Source organism: Mus caroli, unplaced genomic scaffold, assembly GCF_978045245.1.
Source record: "Mus caroli unplaced genomic scaffold, Mus_caroli_1 scaffold_13, whole genome shotgun sequence".
Classification (NCBI taxonomy): Eukaryota; Metazoa; Chordata; class Mammalia; order Rodentia; family Muridae; genus Mus; species Mus caroli.
Genome location: NW_028227268.1, coordinates 117,589,492 through 117,603,569, shown reverse-complemented (window position 1 = coordinate 117,603,569; position 14,078 = coordinate 117,589,492). Strand labels below are relative to the sequence as shown.

The window sequence follows — 14,078 nt, the reverse complement described above, 5'->3', positions numbered from 1 at the left end:
CAGACCTGCCAACAGCTGAGACAAACACTGAGCCTCAGATGTGGCACCATCCCCCTGGGGCAGGCCAGCAACCTGGTGGCAGATGACTACATTGGGCCACTTCCAGCGTGTGATGCTTCTACTAAAGCTACTCATAGATTTGTGTGCCTTACCCACCATCATGGTATCCACGCAGTATTGCTTCAAGGAACTTACTTCACAACCAGAGAAGTGGGACAATGAGCCCATGATTGCAGAATCCTCTGGTCTTACCATGCTCCCCACCAAGCAGCCACTTGATAGAAAGATGGAATGGCCTTTTGAAGACACAGTTACAGCACCAACTAGGAGGCAGCAGCATGGAGGGCTGGGGCAGAGTTCTTCAGAGGGCAGTATATACTTTGAATCAGCATCCAATATATGGTACAGTTTCCACCATACCCAGGATCCAAGGGGTGGAGAAGGGAATAGTTCTACTCACTATCACCCTTAGTGACCCACTAGGAAAATTTTTCTTCCTGTTCCCATGACCTTAAGTTCTACTGACCTAGAAGTTTTGGCTCCAGGCTGGTGAGATGGCTCAGTGAATAAGAGCACTGACTGCTCTTCTGAAGGTCTTGAGTTCAAATCCCAGCAACCACATGGTGGCTCAAAATCATCCATACATAATGAGATACCCAACTGCTTCTTGGTCATGATGTTTGTGCAGGAATAGAAACCCTGACTAACACACTTGGGGTAAGGAAACTGTCACTATAACAGTATAAGGCAAAGTTCTGGGGGACAGAGCTGTTGCGTCCTGAAGGTGGCAGAAGTAGCCATGCTCTGTGTGTGCATGTGTGTGTTAAAACTTGTAAAACTATAATCCAAAAAAATAATCCACTTTATTGAATGTTAATTTTAAAAATACTTGTTAACCTGCCGACTGATCTAGGAGGCCCGCATCTGTCAGACCCTGAAGGAGGCAGGGGCAGTGTACAGGAAGGAAAGGGACTTTAGAGGCCTCGGCACTTGGAGATACAAGGACACCGTGACCAGCCCACTTTAGTGCTTCCAGCCCAGAGAAGGTGAAGAAGTTGGTCACAAAGAGCTGAGAAACAGGGACCAGGAGTGAACTGGGTAAGTGGGGGAAGGCTTATCTGGAGGGGTACAGGTGAGACTGGAAGAGATAACAGAAACACCAGAGTCACAGGGCCTGCCTGAGGACTGCAGGGTCACAGGCCTGCCTGAGGACTGCAGGGTTGAAACTGCTGCAGGGCAGATAGCAGTGGCAGAGCAGAGGAGCAGGACCAGGGAACCCGCAGCTCACAATCTCAGGATAGGAAAGAAGAGCACCCTGCTGCTGCCTGCTGCTGATGCTGCTGCCCGCTGATGCTGCTGCCCGCTGATGCTGCTGCCCGCTGATGCTGCTGCCCGCTGATGCTGCTGCCCGCTGATGCTGCTGCCCGCTGATGCTGCTGCCCGCTGATGCTGCTGCCCGCTGATGCTGCTGCCCGCTGATGCTGCTGCCCGCTGATGCTGCTGCCCGCTGATGCTGCTGCCCGCTGATGCTGCTGCCCGCTGATGCTGCTGAGCTTCAGTACTGCTGCCAGGCTGAGCTACAGTCTCTGTGCTAGGAAACCAGCCTTCCCAGAAGGCACTGCAGGGGCTGGGGCTGCACAGGAGCTTGTGGGTAGGCAGGCCTGGCTCGGCCGAGGCTGGTAGCTACAGAGAGAGGACACATGTGGGGCCGATTCTGGAGATGTGCTGCTTATGAAGTCTGGTACAGGTACCCAGGTCTTCGGGTGGTGGTGCCAACAGCACCAGCACTGGAGGTTGCTGTCCTGGGCCGCCTCCTACTGCAGCAGGCACTCAGGCATCTTACTTCTGCACAACACCTCACTGCCAGAATGACACTTCCCATACCAAGCCCAGGGCGGGAACATAGGTATCTCTTTTCTGGCACACAGGACGGGGTACTCTGCAGCAGACACTGCAACCACAGCTGGCCCAGAACCAAGACTCAGGCTCTGCCATAGGTCCATGATGTATGAACTGCTAAAAGCCCCTGACTGCGAGGTGTGTGGAGGCTGAAAGCTGAGTTGACTTGGGGTCACACTCTACTAATGTCCCAGGAAGTGAAAACTCCATTTGCACAGATGAGGCCATGGGGTGGCAGTGCTCCTGTCTGGAAACACTCCTGGCCAAGCAAGAGGCAGCCCCTCATTTTTGAATGGATGGGTGTGGCAGCCCACAGGCATTTCTCAGTTCAGGCATTTCTCTGCTCTGGAGGAAGGTACTTGAGGCCCAGGAGTCTGAAAACATCTTCCTCAGAAGTTGCATGGAAAACCCTCTTCTGCAAGGGACAAGAATGTTAGTGGCTGGGGCCCAGGCCATGCTACTGCGCACAGTGCGGCTGGAACCATGTCATGCTGCCTGGCGGTGTGCACCAAACTTGAGATTGTGGACTAGGTGTGGGTTAAGGAAACTGTTTCTTACCCTAGTTCCCGGAGACTTACCTGCTCAGGATCAAACAGCCCATGGCTGTTAAGCCACAGCCCTTTCTCTTGACGGCTGAACCGCCGTAGCTCCCGCTCAAAGAACTGAGGAGAGAGGGAAGGGACAACTTCCTTTAGCAGGGCTGGCCCACCACAGTCCCGGGCCCCAAAAGGAACACATGACTTACCTGGGAGCCAGTCCAGCCCAGAAGGGCAAAGGGGAACTGGCTGTTGGGCGTGACCACAAGATCTACCCTCACAGCTTTCCAAGTTGGGCAGGGAGGCAGGGCCCCCGCTAGAGCTGCCTGTTGGGGTTGTGGCAAACCCAAGATGCAGAAACTCCTCTCAAAAGCATCCATTGTGGAGCTCCGCTGCTGCAGGTTGTGGGCTGAGTCTGCTAAATGACTGCGGTGGTACTGGTGATACAGGACGAGTCCCTGGGAGAGCGGAGGCAGGTGTGGCCTGGCTTGCTATGGTTCTGGGAGGGCAGAGGCTGGTCAGTGGTCACTCATGGGCAGGGTGCTGGAGGCCCTCACCTGGCTCTGTAGGCAGCTCATCACTTTGGGCAGCAGCCCTACTTCTTGGCCCTCCTCTGGGTGGGTGATAAGGAAGTCTACATCATGGCCTTGCAACTTTCCCCTGAAAGAGACAGTTTGATTCTCAGCACAAAGCCATGTTCTTTTAAGTGAAAGGAGAGGCCACCTCAGTGTCCAAAACTCAGTGTCCCTCCCTTAGGAAGGAGACTGGAGTATCTCAGAAGATATGATTGGGCCCCCTTACCTTCGGAAACCGCCAGTCAATGTGACAGTGGCTCCAGGCAGGGTCTGTCTCACAGCTGCCTCTACCAACTGCTGCAGAGCCTCAGCATCAGCTCGCCTAACTGGAGTGCTCAGGTCCTGGTAATATTGGAGGCCTGTGGGCAGCAAGCTTCTGTTCCCCAGAGTCCTCCCCTCCCCGTACCCCACCCCAGCACACAGAGCCACCACAGCCAGGTGGCTGTAGGGAAGGAGACACACAGAGGGAAAGGTTGGGCCAGAACAGAGTGAGACCCTAAAAATGACCTACTTCCCCTTTTAAACTTGTTTTTTTTCCTTTTGCTTTTCTTTTTTTTTTTTTTTTTCGTGACAGGGTTTCTCTGTATAGCCCTGGCTGTCCTGGAACTCACTCTGTAGACCAGGCTGGCCTCGAACTCAGAAATTTGCCTGCCTCTGCCTCCCAAGTGCTGGAATTAAAGGCATGCGTCACCACGTCCGGCTTAAACTCAAATTCTTATTTTGAGATAACTGTAGATTCACATGCAAATGAAGAAAACAAGATCCCCTCCTCAACTCTCCCACAAACATAGGATCTTATAAGACTCCAGAGAGTGAGTTTGAGACCAGCATGGTCTATATATAGAGTTTCAGTCCATCCAGGGCTACATACCAGAGGGCTGGGGCAGAGAGTTTGTTAACATGTGCCTTATAAGGCCTTAGCTTCAATCCCCAACAGTACAACAAGACAAACAAAAACTTCTTTCGCAAAACTACATGAGACAATGAAACTAATGCAGGCAAGATGTAGCCAGCCCTTTGAAGGTTGCAGATTCTCCAGATTAATGCAATGCAAGTGAGATGTGGAAAAAAGACAGGAAGAAGTTGGGGTACCACAAGTCACCTCTCCTTTGGCCTACTCTGTCTCTTGCCTGCCAAAGGGACACCACTAAGGAGGCTCAAGCACGAGGAATGGCAAACCTAGCACACAGCAAGCTCTTAGTAAAGGCTGCTGCCCATACTGTCTACCTTGCTGGGGGAGAGACAACTGAAGCAGGAGCACCCTGAGGAGGCCACCAGCAGGCCCTGGTACTTTCAGCCAAGCTCACCGGCTCAACCCAGAAGGCTACACAGACAGCATGTGTGCTCATCACTCGCCAGCTTCCGGAGGCACTTAGGAATTCCATGTTATCATTTCTCTGTGTTTCCCAGAGAAGGTAACCTCGACTCAGAGAGGTTAGTCTTGAAGCCATGGTTACATACTTAGCACATGGAGGAGTGGACTCAAGCCCAAGGTTTCTGTTATTTCCACTCATGGTGGCGCCCACACCGAAAAACCACATACATCAGACACCACATTGGACAGGTAGCCCAGACCAAGGCTGTCCCTAACACAAACTGAAATCAAATAGGAAGAAACATGAGGTCAGGATGCCAGGGCAGTGCTGTGACAACACTCGCTGAGAAAGGGTCATGGCCAACCCTGGGTCCAGGCAGGAAGCCACAGGGGGCCCCTCGAATGGCTACCAGAATCCCTCTGCACCAGCTGCTGCCCCACACTCAGGCAATTAGCGTGTTCCACACTAGAGCTAAGGGCTTCATTGCGTAGCTTCCAGGGCTAGGCAGCTTTGGGAAGTTCACCTGCTTTCTGCTGCTGCGTCAGTCTCTGGGGCTGCTCTCTGAGCTCATCCAGGGTTCGTAGTCCTTCCTGGTACCACCGGTTGGCAGTCTTGACCCCAACCCCGAAGACCTGGGTGAAGAGCTATGTGGAAGAAGGAATGGATGGGTCAGGAGCAAAATCCACAGAACGATGCCCCTGACTGAGAGTGTTGTCTTCATGCAATGCCACAGGACAAGGACTCAATCCTGGCCAACTAGGGACAGCATATTTCTGCTGCCCAACTACCAAAAACCTTCAGTAAGCTCTCTCTTTATCCCTTTATAAACGCACAAGCCCAGCCTGTGCTTAAAATAGACCCCAAAGAGTTACTCTAATATACAGGCTCACCAGGTTCTTCGTTTCCTGGGAAAACCTACCAAAACCGGAGCTTACCTGTGCTTCTCTTCAACACCAAAACCAAGGAAGAGTGAACAAAGATGTGGTTTCAAGAGAAACACTGGAGGCCTGGCCAGTATCTACCCCAGCAGGTTGCTCTCACGTTCAAACGCCAACTGGTCCATGGAGTCCTGGACTAGCATGTTGCCAGCCTTGAGCTAACCACCCAGAGACTCTTGAATGAGACTAAGGGCAGCCCCCATAGCAGTAAAGATTATACACACAGTCCAAACCCTTTTGTGGCTAAATCTCCTAGCAGTGGCTATTACAGATGCGTGTCAAGAAGATGGAGACCAGGTGTGGCTGTGCATGCCTGTAATCCCAGGATGTAGGAGACAGACATAAGAAGAGCTCGAATTCCAGGGCGGCCTTGAATTCTAAGCAAGACCCCTATCACAAACAAAAAAAACGAAGCTACCATGTGGATGAGCAGAGGGAAAAGAGCTCTCAGCCCTGCCCTTCCTGGGCATTTCTCAGCCGCTTCCCTGACTCTGAACTCACAGTGTAAAACAGATCACTGTTGCTGCAGTCAACAGAACCTGGCTTTCAAAATCTGGTACTAGCTGACTGAGGTGGTGACACCTTTAATCTCCAGCATTTGGGAGGCAGAGGCAGACAGATCTCTGCGTTTGAGGCCAGCCTGGTCTATAGAGTGAGTCCCAGGACAGCCAGGGCTACACAGAGAAACCCTGTCTTGAAAAACAAAAACGAAACAAAAATCTGAATCTAGGGCTGAAGAGATGACTGATACAGCAATCACCATCAAGTATTATTCACGCCAAGGACCCAAGTTCAAATCCCAGCACCATGTCAGGTAGCTTACAACTGCCTCTATTTCAGGGGATCTGTCACCTGGGCCCACCTCACTCAGCACCCGTGCATGCATATATGTAATTTAAAGAATGAACCTACAAAAAAAAAAAAAAATCCGGCATTTGAATATGGCAGTGCTTTCTGCTATCTCAACATCTGGGAGGTCAAAGCAGGAGGAAGGTGACCTCAGCTACAGAATGTGGTCCAGCCCAACCTGGACCTGTGAGACACAGTCCACCAAAACCAAAACCAACCCCTGCAAGCTAGCCTCTACACAAGTGTGCCATGGTGTGCTTTCCCCCAGATAAAGAAACAAACCAGGTTTTAAAACTTAAATCTAAAAAATGAGTAAAGCACTGAGAAAACAAGTCTATTATTTGTTTTTAAAAGTGGATGGGAGAAGGGCTGGAGAGATGGCTCAGTGGTTAAGAGCACAGACTGCTCTTCTGAAGGCCCTGAGTTCAAATCCCAGCAACCACAACCATCCTTAATGAGATCTGACTCCCTCTTCTGGAGTGTCTGAAGACAGCTATAGTGTACTTACATATAATAAATAAATAAATCTTTTTTTTTAAAAAGTGGGGGGGGGGGGAAGTGGGAGGGCCTCAAACTTATAATCTCAGCACTGGAGGCAGAGGCAGGCCCCTTGCTTTTAATTGGAGGCCACTCTCAGCTTCAGTAAAGAGATGTCTCAACCCCCTACCCTGAAAAGCAAGCAAACAAACCAACAAACAAAACCTTCTAATTACTGGAATAATTTTCTGCTGGCATGGATGTTTTCTAGACTTTGGGGTGCCCGGGAAGCAGAATGGCGAGGAGACACCTTCAACATCTTCTAGTGCTCATCTCTCTGAGCCCAGGAAACCCTCGATGGGGCTGGGGCAAGGTCACCTCAGCTCGAGCCCCATGCCTGATCTACCCAGCATGGCCACAGCCAGGCCTCTTGGCTCGAGGATTCTCTACTAAGTCATCACTGCCACTCTGACAGTATAGTGTCCCACAATACCTCAAGCCTCACCCTCCCAGGAGGCCACAAATCACTGCCACAAATCTCAGGCCACTGACCTGACAATCTCCAGCTACAAAAGGAGAGGCAGAGGTGTCTGAGCAGATAAAAGCAAGGCACCCACCCAGATGGCTTCCATATCCAGCTGGCAGAGAGTAGGCACGGGTGCAAGTGCAGCACGGATGCGGGCAGGCCCGCAGCACTGACGATGATACCGGAGACCAGAGATGGCACCATGAAGGTGACTGTAGCATACGCATGTATGCGTGTGCACACACACAAATCCTATTTTGCTCAGTGTGCTCTTTTTCATTTTCGTTTTTATTTTGTTGATGATGTTTTTTGTCTTTTGAGACAGGGTTTCTCTGTGTAGCCCTGGCTGTCCTAGAACTCACTCTGTAGATCAGGCTGGCTTTGGAACTCAAAAAGATCTGCCTGCCTCTGTACCCCCTAGTGCTGGGAATTAAAGGCGTGTTCCATCACCGCCAGGCTCAGTGAGCCCTTTAATACATTCGAGAATATTCCATAAAAAAAAAAAAAAAAAAACAAAAAACAGAAGGTGCTGAGTGATGTAGAAATTTCCCTACGCTCAAAACAGGCCCTGTCTGCACGTCTCCATCTGGCAACCTCCTGCCTATCAGGTGTCAGTTTAGCTGCCATTCCTTAGTGACCGTCTATGACCCCAGGGCCGGGCGAAAAGGCCTTTGCTGGCTGCTTGCTCGTGTGGGTTATGCAGTGAACCCGTGTCTTGTCCCCTCCCCATCACGCACCTTCATGGTCTGGTACCTTTCTGAGCAACGGACTTGTTTCACTTCTTCACATGTCCCATGCTCCAGCAGCTCCTGGGACAGAAACAAAACAAAACTCTGAGCCCAAGGCAGAGTTCCCTCCGTACCCTGCAAAGAGAGGCTCTGTAGTGTTAGGGACCAGCAGGACTTGGAAACCGAGACTGTGCCCAGGGAGGTCACCAAAGCTTTAAGGCACAGCTGGTGTGGCAGGGATGCCAGCAATAAAGCTTTTCAGGGCCAGAGGCATGGTTCACACATGGCCCAGGACAGACCAGTGTTTCCCTTTAGAAACATGTATGTCTTCATCTGAAAGCAGCTTTTGCCACTATAGGTTCTTCAAGAAAAAGTATCCAAAAGGCTGTTTCGATGTTGGGCCCTCAAAAACCACTCCAGGATGCTTTCTGATACTACCCAGACATCCTAACGGTGACATGATGACATGAACGCCTGCAGCAACCTCTACTGAGTCGTCACTCATTCGCCCTAGGGCAGGGCAACAACCCCCACAGTAGGAATCTGTGCTGACGGGGACTCACTGTGGCCCTCTTAGCAGCTTCCTGTGCAGGCCCATACTGTCAGGCTGGGCTCTGAACCAAGTCTCCTGCTATTCCACCGGGCCCAGGACACCCCACTCACCCCACTCGCCCCACTCACCGCGACAAGCACCTACCTGGATTACTCTAGAGGAATGTTCTCCAAAGTAGGGCAGCCCGTGCAGCTGGCTCAAAGATGTAACAGGGCAGGGCAAGGACTTGAGTACCGAGGCCGCTCTGGAGAAGGAGAGAAGACGGCCCTCGTTGGCTTCAAAGCCCGCTGCCTCTGCTAGCGTCTCCAGAGCCTCCTGCGGGGGGGGGGGGGGGGGGGGGGCTTGGTTATGGGATAAGGTACCTTGCCAGATACCAATGAAAGACCCACAACGTGAGGACTCCCTCACGTTCTGACTCAGGAGAGGCGACACCCCAAAATCACCCACAAGAAACGGTCTTGCTGCAACTTGCAAGAGGATTTTTATTCGAGAGCGTTCTCGGGCCCATGGTCATACACCACGCAGGGGTAGAGGACCATGGCGCGCCGAGTAGCTGAGTAAGGGGGTATTTAAAGGAAGAAACCACAATTCATGGAGGTGGGGAGGGCGTTGTTGGAAAATACCAAAAATACCAGTTAAGAGTCACAAGGAAGTATAAAGTCACAAGTGTCAGGTTATCTCTCAAGACAGTTTCTAAGAGCCCCTAACAATCTAAGAGCCCCTAAAGATAGCACATTTGCATTGCAGGTTCCAGTAATGGTCAGGGTGCCATTCTTTGAATTGAACCCAGGAAGAGGGTAGGTGGAGGAATGTCGCTATCTGTTTTATGACCAGTACCTGGAGCACTAAGCCACAAAGGCTACACTCCCAAGCCTGGGCCCAAAAGCCTTGAATTTTGTTTTTACTTTGCTATACTTTTTTAATACTTCTTCACCAACCAGCTCTACCATGTCCCGTTCTCTGGGTGGGGATCTGCTCATAGATGCAGCTTACTGAGAGGACAGTGTTATGGTGTGTGAGAGGTGAGGGGCGCTGACAGGCATAAGCTGGCATCGACGCTGAGACTGGGGGCTCCTTCCTGGGCTCAGCTACCTGCAAAAAAAAAGGGGCAGAGGGCAAGGCACGGGTCATCCTGAAATGGCAGCACTGGCATGTACTCTGCCCCCAACTCTACATATGTGGGCTAGGGATGGGGGTCTCAAAAGGGAGGGAGCTTGCCTCCTGTCTCCTAGCAGCCTGGCTCCAGAGCATCCCAAGGACAGACTCAAGTTCATCCCAAGTACTCACTGAGGAAGAAACTAATTATACTAAAAGTAGACCAGAAGGTGGGATGGCCCAGCCTCCAAACCCCTGCTGGGGTCTCTATTGCTTTCCCAGGGCCCCCTGCAGTCTTGGGAGAGTCCTCACTCCCTACCTCCTCCTGAGGACACCAAGGACCTGCTATGTCATCTGTCTTAGCTCACTAGCTCACCTCCAGGTGGTGCCTGTCCTCCTCGGGGACAGGCTGCCCAGCTGCCATGCTTTCTGTAAACCAGCTAATATCTAGCAGAGCTGGCTGTGGGCAGCCTGCGGGGAGAGCATCCATGTTCTTCTGCCAGCAGATGGCCTCCTTGGCTGAGGTCCCTTCCATCACCACATGTGTCACCTTTGAGCTGGAAGAAGAATGAAACCCAGGGCCCTTGCTGTGCTGCTCCTATCCCAAGCCTTTGTTCTTGCACTGTGACAGGCCTCCATTCCTCCAGAAAGCTTTCCCAGCCCCTCCTTGATGGGTGAGCACCTCTCCATTGGTCCAACAGGTTCTTAGCTGCAGCCTCACCCACAAGCCACTTGGATATGTTACCTGCCACCCTCTCTGCCTCAGGTGCCTTAGTGGCCAGGGCCAGGTGTTTCTGATCTCAATGCTAATTGCTGTTTGGAGACTTGCTTTGTAGGCCAGGCTGGCCTGGAACTCTAGTACCCTTGTACCAGGACTACAGGCAGGCATACCACTCTGCTAAGATTTTAAGACACAGAATTTTGCCCTATTTATTCAAACCCCAGTAGGCAGACTCTTGTTGTATGTCCTTGGAAAGCATCGTATTTATATATATTTTTTTACATTGGGAAAATCCAATGCAGGCCACCTTGTCAGGCTGTGGTAAGAATGTAGAGCCATGCGCAATCCAAATTGTTATCTCTACTCTTTTAAGTGAGTCTGGTACACTAGTCTTGAGCCAGGCGTGGTGGCACACGTCTTTAATCCCAGCACTTGGGAGGCAGAGGCAGGCAAATTTCTGAGTTCGAGGCCAGCCTGGCCTACAGAGTGAGTTCCAGGACAGCCAGGGCTACACAGAGAAACCCTGTCTCAAAAAACAAAACAAACCAAACAAACAAAAAGAACGCTTCATTTGTGGAGGGAGGAGTTGCAAACAAACTAGCCAGCTACAGGGGCACAGGCTCCTTTAGTCTCCTCAATCTCAGTTACTCCACGCCCTGGGCATTTTCTCTACTGGAGCTAGTTGGTGACGTCTGCAAACTCAGGACATCTTTGACCGCTGGTTCATTGGAGGGAATGCAGCTAGCAAATATTGCTCACTAACCATTCTTCCTTTTATAGCTCTTTAAGATGCCTCTGAATCGATGGCATCCTTTCAAAAAGAGGAACTCCGGATTGGAGACCGTACCGCAACCGCGAAGTACCGAGGCTGGCTTGGAACCCAAAGCCGCAGGTGCTGCTTGCTGTCACAGCTGCGCGCCAGCTCCCGCCCTGGGCCACAGTAAGTCCATACCCTGGGGTGACGGGCATAATTACACCAGCCCCCGGGGGAGATGGCATCCCACCACCATCGGCGCCTCCCGGGAGCTGCACACCTGTAAGCATCTAGGATGTGGAAGCCTTTGGACCGCGCCAGGCGCGTGAGGAAGGCCCGGCGGCTGCGGCCCATTCGCGGCTCCGCAAGGTAGATGGCCACACCCGGGAAGCGCAACGAGGGCGGCGTGGAAGAGGCTACCGCGCTGTGTGGGGACCCAGCTCGCACTCGCCGTCGTTTCGGAAGCATCTGGGCACCGACTCTGGAAGCACGGGAAGCCGCAGAACGAAGGAAGGCAGAGTCATGAAAGAAGGCGGAAGGAGGAGAGAGGAAGTGGTGTCTGCTCTATGCAAACGAGACGCCCTCTAGGATGCTTTTGGCTTCCCCTCGGAAGCCCCAGCTCTATGCAAATAACGCCCGAGGATTCTTATTTGAACTACTCTCATAGAAAGCCCCAATGGTTTCCCAGAATATCCTGGGCCCGTAGGCGGGGCTTCGCCTCGTACTGGGCGGACACTTTTCTCCTCTCGGGGGCGGGGTCTCGGCCGCTCTTCCTCGCCCCCCAGGGCGGGGTCTCAGGTTATCCTGGGCCATATGAGAAGTCCTGGACAACCCTCCACTGCCTCTGCTGGTGACAGAGCGCCCACGCCACTTCTCCTGGGTATACAGAGGGGAGCGGAGTTTGAGTAGTCTGCATGTGAGCTGGTGGAGGGTGAAAACGTTTTCCAATGTAAAGAACAGCATTGGGACAGCTGGCGTTCCATTTGGAAAATTAGGTCTGCAACCCTATAGGTTGGAACAACAATATGAACTAACCAGTACTCCCAGAGCTCGTGTTTCTAGCTGCGTATGTAGCAGAAGATGGCTTAGTCGGCCATCATTGGGAAGAGAGGCCCCTTGATCTTGCAAACTTTATATGCCCCAGTACAGGGGAACACCAGGGCCAAGAAGCGGAAGTGAGTGGATAGGGGAGCAGGGCGGGGGGGGGGGGGAGCGTATAGGGGACTTTCGGGATAGCATTTGAAATGTAAAGTAAGAAAATACCTAATAAAAAATTGGGAAAAAAAAAAAAAGACTAGATCCCAGTGGAAGTGAACAGAAATGAACGGTTTCTATGTGCCCTTTTTCCCCGATTGAAGAAAAATAATTCCAATGGCTCTTTATCTGAAACAGCATTATTCATGGATTTTATAGATTAAACTTACTAAAATTCCTTTATAGTTACGTTAGGAAAGATTTTGAGTCCTGATTGACACCTTTTGTTCAGTTATTTCACTGGATCTTTTGTCAGAAATGTTCCTATGCCCCATTTTGCCATAGTCAAAAAAAAAAAAAAAAATTGGCCCCCTTACAAACTGCTTAACATTAAGCAGATCCAAAGACGGATCAGCAACCATTTAAATCCGAAAAAGAAACCAAAGCTATACTGGTGACACTCGATTTTTTTTTAATTTTTAAAAATATTTATTAGATGTATTTATTTTTATTTTATGTGTCTAGGTGTTTTACTTGCATGTGTAGCTGTACCCCACATACATGTTTGGTGCCGTCGAGTGAGAAAGTTTCAGATCCTTGGAACTTGAGTTAACATTTGTGAGCCGCTGCCCCTGTGAATGCTGGGAATCTAACTCAGGTCCTCTGCAGGAACAAGTGCTCTTAAACCAATAAGTCATCTCTCTAGCCCCTTAAAAAATTTTTTTTAATTATGTGCTTAATTGTTTTGCCTGAATGCATGCATGTACACCACGTGTATGCCTGGTGCGGGAAGAGATCTGAAGAGAGTGTCTGATCTCCTTGAACTGCAGTTAAAGATGGCTGGGAACTGAACCTGGGCTCTCTGCAAGAGCAGCAAGTGTTCTTAACTCCCAAGCTATCTCTCCAGCCCCGTTGGAAGATTTTTGTGATCTAAGGAGCACAACCAACTGGAGGAAAAGAATGGCAAGTGGAACCACATATAACTTTAAATCCTGGCCTGGCAGGGTGGCATAGCAGCACTGTCAGCACTCCAACCTGAGAATGGAGGGACCCCATTTGAGAGTAGTTTGAGCTGGCTGTGGGTTGTGAGTGCTGAGTGTTCTATATGTGTCTGTGTGCCTAAGAGAGTCCCAGAGCAGGCTAAAGGGCAGGTCTGTAATCCTCCTGTGCAAGGTGGAGAAAGGAAGGGATCTCTCCTGGAGCACTGAGAGACCTGTTTGCGGCTATCCTGGCCCTGGAGGTAGCTTTTGCAGCAGAGCTAGCAGCAGGATGCATAGTTCCCTGGTAGGTCCAGGACCTAGTGTTGCTAAGATGTGCTTGAATGGAGTTGCCCTTCCTGCAGGGTGGTCTTTGGATGGTAACAAGGACTCCACAGAACAAAGACTTCAGATTCCCATACGAAATTGTCTGTGTTTCAGTCCTATTGTGGTAGTCATGTGGTGGGGAAGTGAGTCTGAGAAGGGGCAGCCCAGATGTGCGCTACTCCCTGTTTGTCTCCAATACGAGGTGCCCTTAAGATAAAAGGGAGGTGTGGCCTAATCTCCTGATAGAAACAATGTTGTGTATGCCTTCATACATACCAAGGAACAGGCCCAAAAAGTTCCTTAATTAAGAACAGGTGGCCTCAGGAGACAGGCCCAGCAGGGGACAGAGACCTGACATGGTGTGGGCAGTCTCGGGCCTTCCCCTTCCAGAACCCCCAGGCTGCTCTCGTGCCTCTTGGGAAATAGTGAAGTCAGACTGATTTGGGTGGTCTGTTTCAGTAGAGTTAGCTCAGGGGTTCCCATCTAAGTTTCAAGCCTTCCCCTCTCGGAGACCCCCACTTAGTCAGAGAGCCTGCTACCTCCTTCAACTGTCCTGAGGCTTGCTGACCTCTCTTCAACTCTCCAGCCTGTGTTGGGGGAGAGAGGCCAACTC

General features: G+C 51.1%; 1 protein-coding gene across 2 annotated transcripts; it reads right to left on the bottom strand.

Moving 5' to 3' along the window:
* Positions 1 to 844: 844 nt before the first annotated feature.
* Polm (DNA polymerase mu) lies at positions 845 to 11,953 on the bottom strand. 2 transcript variants are annotated; one of them, XM_021177778.3, is made up of 11 exons: positions 11,248 to 11,952; positions 9,869 to 10,049; positions 9,391 to 9,489; positions 8,542 to 8,712; positions 7,854 to 7,925; positions 4,850 to 4,970; positions 3,237 to 3,369; positions 2,993 to 3,095; positions 2,645 to 2,893; positions 2,478 to 2,561; positions 845 to 2,314 (listed from the first exon to the last, which is right to left on the bottom strand). In XM_021177778.3, the coding sequence occupies exons 1-11, from the start codon at positions 11,433 to 11,435 to the stop codon at positions 2,228 to 2,230; spliced, it is 1,488 nt and encodes a 495-aa protein (XP_021033437.1). In that variant the 5' UTR covers positions 11,436 to 11,952; the 3' UTR covers positions 845 to 2,227. The 2 variants fall into 2 exon arrangements, with proteins under 2 accessions (XP_021033437.1, XP_029339014.1); XM_029483154.2 differs by lacking the exon at positions 9,391 to 9,489 and having other exon boundaries at positions 11,248 to 11,953.
* Positions 11,954 to 14,078: the final 2,125 nt, after the last annotated feature.